At 42.7% G+C, this 12,896-nt stretch overlaps 1 protein-coding gene across 1 annotated transcript in view; it reads right to left on the bottom strand.

The window, feature by feature from the left end:
* Nucleotides 1-5,323: 5,323 nt before the first annotated feature.
* IQUB (IQ motif and ubiquitin domain containing) overlaps nt 5,324-12,896 on the bottom strand; it is a 56,702-nt gene continuing 49,129 nt past the window's right edge. Inside the window, 4 exon segments of the mRNA XM_060244820.1 lie at nt 5,324-5,719; nt 5,721-5,744; nt 11,089-11,274; nt 12,089-12,337. Of these exon segments, the coding sequence (XP_060100803.1) occupies nt 5,549-5,719; nt 5,721-5,744; nt 11,089-11,274; nt 12,089-12,337 (630 nt within the window). The 3' untranslated portion in view covers nt 5,324-5,548.

The raw sequence follows: 12,896 nt of genomic DNA, 5'->3' as shown, positions 1-12,896 counted from the left end.
TGTCTCAACAAGTCTTGAATTTGACTGTAACAATTTTCTTTTCTGTAAGTGACGGATGATTCCCCATAAGCGGATTACGCTGCTCATTGATCCAGTTCTAAGCCTAAACATAAAAAAGGAGGGGGACTGAGGGAAAGAAAAATGAAAGTCTCTGCAGCAGAAATTAGCAAATCATGCCAAGTTGCTCTTCCAATACCATTCACCTTTGGAGTCCAGATACATTATTTTGTATCAGAAAACCACAACCGATCAACATTCAACACAGTTTATGAAACACTGCAGTAACATGACAGCAAAAAATCTTGCAGCATAGGGTTGCCAAATCCAATTCAAGAAATATCTGGAGACTTTGAGGGTGGAGCCAGGAGACATTAGGGGGGGAGCCAAGATCAAGGCTGTGACAAGCATAATTGAACTCCAAAGGGAGTTCTGGCCATCACATTTAAAGGGAAATAATGGATAGGGACACCTTCTTTTGGGGCTCACAGAATTGGACCCCCTGGTCCAATCTTTTTGAAACTTGGGGGGTATTTTGGGGAGAGGCACTAGATGCTATACTGAAAATTTGGTGCCTCTACCCCAAAAAACAGCCCCCCCCCAGAGCCCCAGATACCCACGGATCAATTCTCCATGATTTTCTATGGGAATAAATCTCCATAGGGAATAACAGAGTTCCCAGCAGACATTTCCCTCCCCTCCCCCCACTTTCTGACGACCCTGAAGCAGGGGGAGGGCCTCCAAACCAGGGGATCCCCTGCCCCCACCTGGGGATTGGCAACCCTATTGCAGCAGGTAAGGCCTTGATTTGAAATAAAGTAAGCATATACATTTCTTGAGAATTCCCACAAAACCTTAATTAAGACTTGTACAGGAAAAATTAATTATTATTGTACGTTACACATTTTTCCCAAAATGCACTGACATGATCTCATTTTACCCAATAAATGAGATGGATAAACAGTTAATCACAGATCAGTAAGCTTGTAAAGCTTTAGCTGACAGGCAAAAAAAAAAAATGTTGTTTTCCCAGGCTTCTGGTTGAGATATTGGTTTTGATTGTCTGGCTTTTAAAATAATATCACAGTCTGCTCTGCTCTCTTGAGTTTGTTATAATGGAATGCTGGCATTTTCAAACTGCACCGATTCACCTTATAATGATTTTGCAACAGATCTTAAGGTCATTTTTATTCTAATGTAATTTTTATCTTTTTTAACATTCATTGGAAGCTGCCTCAGGAATCACGCGGATGAGCCCAGGATATAAATGTTTAAAATAAATATATCTAAGCAGCAATGTTCCCTCTAAGCTGCAGAATCTTTTGAGCAAAAATTCTACTTTGTGAGCGACGGGCATTAAAGTTGTGAGCGACTGCATAAATTAGCGTGCTCTGGGGTCATCCTTCCTGAGCTAAGACAAAAATGTGTGAGTTGGAGGCTAAAAATCTGTGAGCTAGCTCACGCTAACTCAGCTTACAGGGAACATTGCTAAGCAGCATCCTTTTTAAAAAGTCTTCTGTGGTTTCAAAGATTTTGTGATCCAGACAGCTGGCTGTAGTAAACATGGCTAAGCAAAGTATGCTTTACAACAGTGATGGCCCGACTTGCTTAATGTAAGAGCCATATAGAATAAATGTTAGGTGTTTGAGAGCTGCAAGACATGAATGTCAGATGTTGGAAGGAAGGAAGGAAGGAAGGAAGGAAGGAAGGAAGGAAGGAAGGAAGGAAGGAAGGAAGGAAGGAAGGAAGGAAGGAAGGAAGGAAGGAAGGAAGGAAGGAAGGAAGGAAGGAAGGAAGGAAGGAAGGAAAATAGATGGGGGGTGCAGAGATAGAAAGAAAGCAACTTTAAATGCATTCTCCAAGCTGCCAGCTGGCTTGGCTTAGAAAAGTGATTTAAAGAGACAAATGCCTTCTCCAAGCCAGCCGATGGGGTGGTGGCAGACAGCAAACACTTTCAGCCTTCTTGTTCTACATTGGAGGGACAGGATGATGATAACTACTCCTGAGTAGATACCCCAGGGAGGAAAAATGCTGTCAACAGAATAAAATGGATGTTTGGGATTATGTATGCGTTCTCCCAGAAAGAACCTGAAGCCTAGATGCCATCAGTGGTTTTGGGTAAGGTTCAGAAGGTCCTTGCAGACTTACAGTGGCACGCTTACATGGGACTAAGCCCTACTGAAAACAGTGGGGATTACTTCTCAGTAAACCTGCAGAAGATTGCACTGTAAGAAGGGGTAAACAATTCACGTGATAAACACTGTTGTATGAAAGACATCAATGGTCTCTTATAATGGGTACTCGTTCTGCAGAACAGGTTTTATAATATCTGCAGTTACTGTGATTTAAAGAGCGATGCTTACATCAGTTGAAAGGCAGCCTAACCACCCATTGATAACTTGGCTAAATGGACTGTGAACAAGAGATCAGCTGAGATACTTTATATCCTGCACTTTCAGCCAGTCTGGTGTAGTGGCAAAGTGTGCGGACTCTTATCTGGGAGAACTGGGTTTGATTCCCCCCTCCCCCACTCCTGCTAGCATGGCCTTGGGTCTGCCATAGCTCTGGCAGAGGTTGTCCTTGAAAGGGCAGCTGCTGTGAGAGCCCTCTCCAGCCCCACCCACCTCACAGGGTGTCTGTTGTGGGGGAGGAAGGTACATAAGAACATAAGAGAAGCCATGTCGGATCAGGCCAATGGCCCATTCAGTCCAGCACTCTGTGTCACACAGTGGTCAATATATATATATATATATATATATACACACACACACACACACACTGTGGCTAATAGCCACTGATGGACCTGCTCCATATTTTTATCTAACCCCCTCTTGAAGCTGGCTATGCTTATAGCTGCTACCACCTCCTGTGGCAGTGAATTCCACATGTTAATCACCCTTTGGGTGAAGAAGTACCTCCTTTTATCCGTTCTAACCCGACTGCTCAGCAATTTCATTGAATGCCCACGAATTCTTGTATTGTGAGAAAGGGAGAAAAGTACTTCTTTCTCTACCTTCTCCGTCCCATGCATAATCTTGTAAACCTCTATCATGTCACCCTGCAGTCGACGTTTCTCCAAGCTAAAGAGCCCCAAGTGTTTTAACCTTTATTCATAGGGAAAGTGTTCCAAACCTTTAATCATTCTAGTTGCCCTTTTCTGGACTTTTTCCAATGCTATAATATCCTTTTTGAGGTGCAGTGACCAGAATTGCACACAGTATTCCAAATGAGACCGCACCATCGATTTATACAGGGGCATTATGATACTGGCTGATTTGTTTTCAATACCCTTCCTAATAGTTCCCAGCATGGCGTTGGCCTTTTTTATTGCAAACACACACTGTCTTGACATTTTCAGTGAGTTATCTACCACGACCCCAAGATCTCTCTCTTGGTCAGTCTCTGCCAGTTCACACCCCATCAACTTGTATTTGTAGCTGGGATTCTTGGCCCCAATGTGCATTACTTTGCACTTGGCCACATTGAACCTCACCTACCACATTGACGCCCACTCACCCAGCCTCAACAGATCCCTTTGGAATTCCTCACAATCCTCTCTGGTTCTCACCACCCTTAACAATTTAGTGTCATCTGCAAACTTGGCCACTTCACTGCTTACTCTCAACTCTAAATCATTTATGAACAAGTTAAAGAGCATGGGACCCAGTACTGAGCCCTGTGGCACTCCACTGCTTACCGTCCTCCACTGCGAAGACTGACCATTTATACTCACTCTCTGCTTCCTATTAATTAGCCACTTTTTGATCCACAAGAGGACCTGTCCTTTTACTCCATGACTCTCGAGCTTACTAAGGAGCCTTTGATGAGGAACTTTATCAAAAGCTTTCTGGAAGTCAAGGTAAACAATATCTATCGGGTCTCCTTTGTCCACATGTTTGTTCACTCCCTCAAAGAAATGTAACAGGTTAGTGAGGCAAGATCTTCCCTTACAGAACCCATGCTGAGTCTTCCTCAATAACCTGTGTTCATCAATGTGCCTACTCATTCTGTCCTTGATAATGGTTTCTACCAACTTTCCCAGTATTGAAGTCAGACTGACTGGCCTGTAGTTTCCCGGATCTCCTCTGCAACCCTTTTTAAAGATGGGGGTGACATTTGCAACCTTTCAGTCCTCAGGAATGGAGGCAGATTTCAATGAAAGATTACATATTTTTGTCAGAAGATCCACAAGTTCAACTTTGAGTTCTTTCAGAACTCTTGGATGTATGCCATCCGGGCCTGTTGACTTATTAGTTTTTAATTCATCCATCAGTTGTAGGACCTCCTCTCTTGTCACCTCAATCTGACTCAGGTCTTTCAACACCCCTTCCAATATAAGTGGTTCTGGAGCAGGCAAACACTTCTCATCTTCCACAGTGAAGACAGAGGCAAAAAATGCATTCAGCTTCTCAGCTGTTGTGTCTTGCATTTTAGTCCTGAAGTTACAACGCATGCGAACGCTACGGAGGTGACCAGTGGGAGTCCACTGGTCCCCGGACGTAGCTCGCAAATACGCTCCGCCAATCAAGATCTGTGGCGGGAAGTTTAACTGGCCAGGATTGGAGCTGGCCAGGCTGAGGGTTGTTCCGGGGTATGCATATAATCGGGACCTGGCCCGCGTTTCTCTCTCTTGTGATGTACTCGCTAATAAAGCATGCTGCCTTCAACACGTCTCATCACTCAGTACATTACATCAGCCATTTCCCTATCCTCCTTCAGTAATCCTTTGACCCCTTGGTCATCCAAGGGCCCCACTGCCTCCCTGGCTGGTTTCCTGCTTCTAATATATTTGAAAAAAATTTTTATTGTTGGTCTTTATGTTTTTTGCAATATGCTCCTCATAGTCCCTTTCTGCCTGCCTGGTAAAGGAGATTGTGAGCCGCTCTGAGACTCTTTGGAGCGGAGGACGGGTTATAAATCCAATATCTTCTTCATCTTAAATTTGAAAAGTGGCTTACAAAAGAAGTGATATAAAATAGATGATGATTCTACACCTTTGGTTATAACTGTCTCTGGGTCTGTGTTAACGCACGTGCAATAAAAGAGCCAGACAAGATTGTTAAATCATCTGCTCTGATTGGCTGTTTTCAGCTTCTGTAGTGTGATGCTAAGCAGAGTAACATCCTTCCAAGCCCACTGACTTCAACAGATTTAGAAGGATGTTAACTTTGCTAAGGATTGAACTTTCACTCTCCAAGATCAGGTCAAGATCAGTGTGTCGAGAAGGGCTGAAGGACAGATCATGTTCTGTTCTTAGGTGTGCTGCATGGAGAAGCTTAGATGTTGCTGAGAGGTAGAATGTACCTTTTTCTAAACAAGAAATAAATATGGATGGAAGGTTTTGTTTTTTTAAAAATCATACATCTAAATATAATTAATTTTCAGAGAAATGCAGCATAATAATAACTAAGCTGAGATCCATTTGTTGGAAGTTAGCTTTCAGACAACTGTATATTCCTTAAAGCACAATTAGGAAAAGACAGAGCAATGAAGACAGAAAGAAACAAATGTTCCTTTATCTTGAGATGAGACGGATTTTTCAAGCAGTAAATCAGTGAACAGTCTTCTCCTTAGTGGATTGCTTTGTCGAACTGGGTGTTAAAGGATTTGCTGCTAAAAGATCACTTGAGCAAGCCTGCTTGTCATCTTTATGTAGAGCTGCTGCCATCTCTGGGAACTGGGAGAAATAGTTCTTTGCCAGGATATGTCTGTGCTTGATTCTTATGAACAAACACCATCTCATAAGCCTGAAAAAGAGAGGAAAAGTAAAATAAGGTTAAAAACATCTCTGTTGAACAGATATCCACATTGCAGGCTTCCAAACATGTGCATTAATTAAAGCCATAACAATCACATCCTTGAGGATTCTTAAATATAAAAATAATATATGCTAATTAACTAAGAAGAAATCCACAAACACTTATAAGATGATTAGGGTTTGTAGAATCTTTCGGGCTCAAGTGCCGTGTTCTACTGGAGAAAGTTTTTCTTCCAGACGTTTCGTTCTCGGCTACGGAGAACATCCTCAGTGGCGTTGCAGCCGGAGCAGGCGCTCTGACCCTCTTGGCTGGTGTGCATTGAGTGAGGCCAGGGCTGCTGGAGAGCTGCTATTTCTAGGCTGGAGGGGGTGTGGTGAAAGGGCAATAGGTTTGTGGATGTGCCCATTGTTTGGTGGGGCTTCCTGGAAGGGTAGTGATAAGGAAACTGGCTGTTGAATGTGACCTTTGTTCTGTGTTAATTGCTGGGAGGGTTCTTTGTTAATTGCTGGGAGGGTTCTGTGTTAATTGCTGGGATGCAATCACACCCATTAAATAATGCACTTTTGATCCACTTCCAATGCATTTTCCCACTGGATTCTGCCAGTAAAATCTAGTTGGAAAGTGGATTGAAAGTGACTTGAACTGCATTATTTAGTACGTGTGATCACAGCCATAATGTGCTAGTGCTGCAGATACAGTGGCATGGTTAAAGGATACTGAGAAAAGATTCAGTATATTTTTAAATTAACAATTCTTTTGATTTCTGTTTTACAGGTACCCAAGATGGGATGTCTATTTTATTTATTAAAATATTTACATCCCATATATTTAAAGTGATTTATAACTACAAAATAAGACCACTGAACATTAAATACAAATCTACAACAAACGCAAGAAACCACGCCTCTAAAACCATTGCCTGAAACCAACAGGCTAGCCAAAACCAAGTCCAAGTGGTCTAAAAGGCCTGAAAGAATAAAAATGTCTTTGCCTGAAAGAAAACGAAGTTGACACCTCCTCAGGGACAGAGCTCCAATAGCACAGGCACCACCACTGAGTAGGCTCTGTCTCGGGGAGGGGGGGGGGCACACAGTCAAGAGCACACTGGTGAGTAGGAACAACCCACACATGTTGGAATTGGAGGCAATACTTGTCTTACACAGTCCTTACGCAGCAGCTTCCTAGAAGAATTCAGTTTAAAACCATTAGAGAAGAACTTATCGGAGATGGTAGAGTAGGAAGTTATGCGACGTAAGAGACAGATTAGACATATAACTTTCCCAGGGGCCTTGAAGAGGCTGTGACAAAACCACTCTTAAAGAAACCATCTCTGGATCCCAGTGATCCAGCCAACTACTGCAACTTTGTATTTGCCATTCTGTAAACTGTATCAATGTACTGACATATTGGTTTGGTGTGTGTTTAAAATTATAAGATTATTTCAAAATTCAAAAAAAAAAAATCTGTGTAAGGTAGTTGAAAGAGAAGCTAAACAGCTTCAGGCTCTCCTGGATGATTCCTCAACCCTGGCTTCATTCCAGTCTGTAGATACCTGGATTGAGGCAGATTGGTGCTGCTATTTATTTCTTGATCTGACAGCAGCATTCAATTATGATTTTTTATGATCCACCACCTCACCAATGTCGGGATATGCAGGACAGCCTTACAGTGGTTCATCTCTTTTCTCCACAGTTGAGGACAGAGGGTGGCGCTTGGGAAGAGAGTCTTGCTATGTTACCCTTTGCTATGCAGCGTCCCACAAGGGGCAATTCTCTCTCCCATGTTATTTAACATCTATATGCACCCCGTCGCCAGGGGTGGGATGCCATCAATATGCTGATAATACCCAGCTATATCTGTTATTATTGGATTTAGAAGATATTGGATTTATATCCCACCCTATTCTCTGAATCTCAGAGTCTCAGAGTAGTCACAATCTCCTTTACCTCCCCCGCCCTCCACAACAGACATCCTGTGAGGTGGGTGGGACTAAGAGAGCTCTTACAGCAGCTGCCCTTTCAAGGACAACTCCTACGAAAGCTATGGCTGACCCAAGGCCATTCCAGCACCTGCAAGTGAAGGAGTGGGGAATCAAACCCGGTTCTCCCAGATAAGAGTCTGCACACTTAACCACTACACCAACCTCTCTCTCTTGGATGGATGAATGGATTTTGCCCCAGATATTTTGGCTAAGGGCTTGGAGGCTGTGGCTAGGTGGTGAAACAGAGTCGACTGAAATTAAATCCATCAAAGATGGAGGTCCTGTGCCTGGGCTGAGGGGGAAACAGGATTGGGGATCCAACTCCCAGCCCTTGGAGGCGCACTGTTAATACCAGTGCCAACAGTGAAGAGCTTTGGTGTGATTTTGGATGCATCATTATCTATGGAGGCCCAATTCACAAATGTTGCCAAACTGGCATTCTTCTTTCTTTGCAGGTCAGGCAACTGGCTCCCTATCTCTCTCCCTTGACTTTGCCACAGTGATTCATGCAACGGTCACCTCCAGGCTGGATTACTGTAACTTGTTCTATGCAGGGCTACCCTTGAGATGAATCCAGAAATTTTAGCTGGTTCAGAATGCAGCAGTGCATGTTCTTACAGAAACACCATTAAAAGCACATATACAATTTAGTGTTTTGCCAGCTGCACTGGCTTCAAGCTGAATACTGGGTCAGGTTCAAGGTTATGGCTTTAACCTTCAAAGCCCCATGCAGTCTGGGAACAACATACCTTCAGGACTGTCTCTCCCAGTATGTCCCTCAAAGATCATTATGCTTGATGGTTCAAGATTGACTGGTGACCCCTAGTTCTAAAAATGTTTGCTTGGCCTTTTCTGCTCTGAGACTGGCCTGGTGGAGCTTAATGCAGACTTAATGCAGTTCCACAAGGCCTGCAAGTGGAGCCGTTCCATCAGGCCTATGGTTCAGGTGGTGGAGATCTATTTATATTGGCCTCTCCTGCATTGCTGACTTGATTTGCATGTGTCTGTCTACTTTATGTTGCCTGCTTGCTTGCCTCTGCTGTGTTCAGTCTGCATTGTTTTTCCTCTGCCTGTTCCCCCCAGTATCAGTTGTCATCCACCTACATTCAAAGGAGGAACCTACGTGGGAGCGGATGGAGACAGACTAATTAAACGGTGCAATTGATTGTCATTGTTGATCTGCCAATTGATGTTATTGTTATTGGGCTTTAAACAACTATTATTTTTAATTATTGGATTATGTTATTTATTGCATTGTGGTAACCTGCTCTGCACCTGCTTGTGGGGGAGGTCAGGCTAGAAGTCAAACAAAGATAAAGAAAATAAAGAGAATCTACTGCCATAACTAAGACCTTGAGTCCTGTTCTTTAAGCTTGATGCTTACTTATCTCCAACTCCCCTCCCTTCTCTCAGCTATCATTCTGCTGCAGGGCTCCCATCCATAGACAGAAAGTAGTCACAATAACTGAAATACTGGCATGACTTCTTGAGTGGAGGGTGTTCCTCCACAGCATGAAAAGAAGGCAACCACTCTAACATTAAGCAGCATAAAAGGTCCTCTTGGCGTAGAGCAGGGGTGTCAAACGTGTGGCCCGGGGGCCGAATCAGCCCGCTGGAGGGCGCCTATCAGGCCCACAAAGAAGTCTGTTTCCTTCTCCCTCTGTCTTGCTTCTTTCAATTATCAGAGACTGTTAAATGAAATATTGCAAGAGTGCTAATTTTTAAGCATGTTTTATTTAGAGGTTTTTTTAAAAAAAATCTTTGTCTGTATCCTTTATAAAATTTATGTCTCTGCTACCTGGCATTACATTTTATGGCACACATGACCCAGCCTGACAAGGCCTTATCCAGCCCTCGTAACAAACGAGTTCAACACCCCTGGTGTAGAGAACAGAACAGAAGTATCAAACCCATTGATTATGAGAGACAGATCTAACATAAATGCTACTTCGTTGGGCCGGGCCGTGAGTGCCATTAAATGTAATGCCAGGTACTGGAGATATTTTACCACTGACCCGTGACCCACACTCCTCCTCAGCACCTAACAAACCATCCTTTGCTCGATGTGCACAAGAAGTTTTGCACAGCACAGAGAGCTATTGCCCGACAATCAAGATGCAACAACCAGAGACTCTTGTGGCCCTTTAAAAACTAACACGTTTCAGAGGCTTTTGACGCAGGGAGAGCCAGTTTGGTGTAGTGGTTAAGTGTGCGGACTCTTATCTGGGAGAGCCGGGTTTGATTCCCCACTCCTCCACTTGCACCTGCTAGCATGGCCTTGGGTCAGCCATAGCTCTGGCAGAGGTTGTCCTTGAAAGGGCAGCTGCTGTGAGAGCCCTCTCCAGCCCCACCCACCTCACAGGGTGTCTGTTGTGGGGGAGGAAGGTAAAGGAGATTGTGAGCCGCTCTGAGACTCTTCGGAGCAGAGGGCGGGATATAAATCCAATATCTTCTTCTGATGAGCTGGAGCATGAAGTGCTGCACTCCACTGTTGCAGATGTGGCAGCCAAAGGCAGGAGGCCAAGCGGCATCAACCAGGGGAACCCAACAAGTCCTTCCTTAAAGAAACTGCTATGGTCAACAGGCTTTGTGGAGAGGAGGGGGGGTGAGAGAGCTGTATTTGAACATTAAAGTATTAACTGGTTAATTGATGTTTATAGGTTTTAATAGTCCAATCCAATCCAAATACCTTTATTGGCATAAAAATAAACAGTACAACATGGCTAACTTACAAAGAATTCCAATCATAAAATCAGTCAGACATCAAGAAGGAGAGCTAATCTTTTGCTCTCTGATTGTTATGACAGCTGAAAGGTACTTTGCAAGTAGGCTTGTAATATGGGGACATCGGTCAAATAGGAAGAAAAGTAACTTTGATTCAGGTAAACCATAAAGGTTAGACAAAATAGGTTTGATGACACAGTCCCACACTTCCCTGTAAAAATCACAATGAAGTAAGACATGGGCAACTGCTTTGAGGTGCCTTCCATTACATGGGCAGAATCTTTCCTGGTAGGGAATGCTGGCAAACCTCCCAGACAATATCGCTGAGGGTAAAACATTGAGTCTTGCTAACATAAAGGAGCGGCATAACTGAGGTGAAATAATCTTGGAAAGGTTTTAATAGTGTTATTATATTACATTTTATGTTTTTAACTATATTAAATTGGCTGTCCATGCCTGTTGTAACCTGCCCTAAACCTGCTGCGCAGGGCAGGGAGGGGAAAGAAAGAAAGAAAGAAAGAAAGAAAGAAAGAAAGAAAGAAAGAAAGAAAGAAAGAAAGAAAGAAAGAAAGAAAGAAAGAAAGAAAGAAAGAAAGAAAGAAAGAAAGATTTCATTACTATCTGTACCTTTTCAAGATTTGTCAATTTAAGGTGAGCCTCAGCTTCATCCTTTGTGAGAAGAACAGTGTTCCATGGGACCCATTCATGATATTTATCCCACCTGACCATAACCAGGTCGTAGAGATCATCCCGGGCACTAAGAGCCGATTGAGAACCCCAAAACTTCTCAACCATATATTGCAGATCTTGCTGCTGCAATAGAAAAACAATGGAGGAGGGAGGGGTTAGAAAAGCAAAACTTAAATCACATCCATATACCATGTAGCATATCCAGAGAATTAATATTACTGTGCACCATCTCTCTACAGTGATAAAGCACAATAATGCAACTATTCTGAGAAGAATAGTTTGCTAAAAAAGAATACTAACAAACAAGAATAGTTTGCTAAACAAGAATAGTCTTTAGCAAACAAGAATAGTTTGCTAAAAAAGAATACTAAAAATACTAATTTGCTAAAAAGAAGTTGTCCTCAATTATATGACAAAATTTCAGTCATTGTGTGATTGATTGGTAGAGTTCTTTTAGTACATCTTGAGGTTTGCACATGCTGACACATAATATTGCTGTTAAGGAGTTGTTGCAATAGTCTCCTTTGTGCAAGTTGTATCAAAAAGTGTTACTTGCCGATGGATATTTGCTCGCATAACTCTACTGCTAGAAAAGTTATGCGGCATGCTTGACTGTACAAATACCTTTTGGCAACAAGCAGTCATTAATGGTCAGGTTTAGGTTTTATTGACCACCACGGTTAGCAATTGGAAAGAAATTTCCTCCCCGGGTAGATTACCTTATTACTGGCTCAAGTCCTTTGGTGGGGTCAGGGTGCCATCAAATGTCTTATTCCTGTCATATCAGCTACAAAATCCCCATGCGAAGCTCATACATCACTCCAGATTTTTAAACAGTCGTATGTAAACGAACAAAAGTTAACGTAATATAAAACTCCAGCCTGCCATGCCATTTCATGCCTTCTGATGCTTTGTCTCGTTCCTGACCCCTGCTTACCTGTATCAGGAATGCGATCTTAGCGCCATCCTTATAATTCATTTCAGATTGCCTGAGATTCCGAAGCATAAGTTTGTACTTCAAAAAGGCTTCTCTCTGACGAGCTTCGTTATCCAGCTTGCAGCACCGACGGCACCGGCCAATGGTGCGTGAACTGGCAGCCATGGTGAAATCAGTAGAAGGCAGGTAGCATTTGCAACTGAGGCAAAAGTAGATGTTGTGATACAGCCTCATTGGATCTGGCGGGACCTGCAAGGACAAATGCATCCTAGGTATCACAAGATTCTGTTCAGATTGAATCATTGCCAGGTCCAAAGCAGAGCCAGAGAGATCTATTTCAGGCACAAAATTCAGATATGGGCATGGAGCTTTCCCATTCATTGAAACTATAATAATAATAATAATAATAATAATAATAATAATAATAATAATAATAATAATAATAATAATAATAATCCTTTTATTTATATCCCGCCCTCCCCACCGAAGCAGGCTCAGGGCGGCTAACAACAAGGTTCAATATACATAATACAAACAACATCTTAAACCATAATTAATAAAAACTATTAAAATTCTAAAACAGTAAAAATCAAATTGTGCCCTCTGCAGCCCAATCCACCTCACAGGGTGTCTGTTGTGGGGGAGGAAGGTAAAGGAGATTGTGAGGCGCTCTGAGACTCTTCGGAGTGGAGGGCGGGATATAAATCCAATATCATCATCATCTTCTTCTTCTTCTTTCTGAATAAACAGGTACTATGGAACAGAAGAAGAAGCAGATCCTTGTGTGCTTTCCTCAGCACAGATGGAT

The sequence above is a fragment of the Heteronotia binoei genome, chromosome 8 (assembly GCF_032191835.1).
Source record: "Heteronotia binoei isolate CCM8104 ecotype False Entrance Well chromosome 8, APGP_CSIRO_Hbin_v1, whole genome shotgun sequence".
Classification (NCBI taxonomy): Eukaryota; Metazoa; Chordata; class Lepidosauria; order Squamata; family Gekkonidae; genus Heteronotia; species Heteronotia binoei.
Note: the sequence above shows the minus strand (reverse complement) of the source record. Positions and strands in the feature narration are given on the sequence as shown.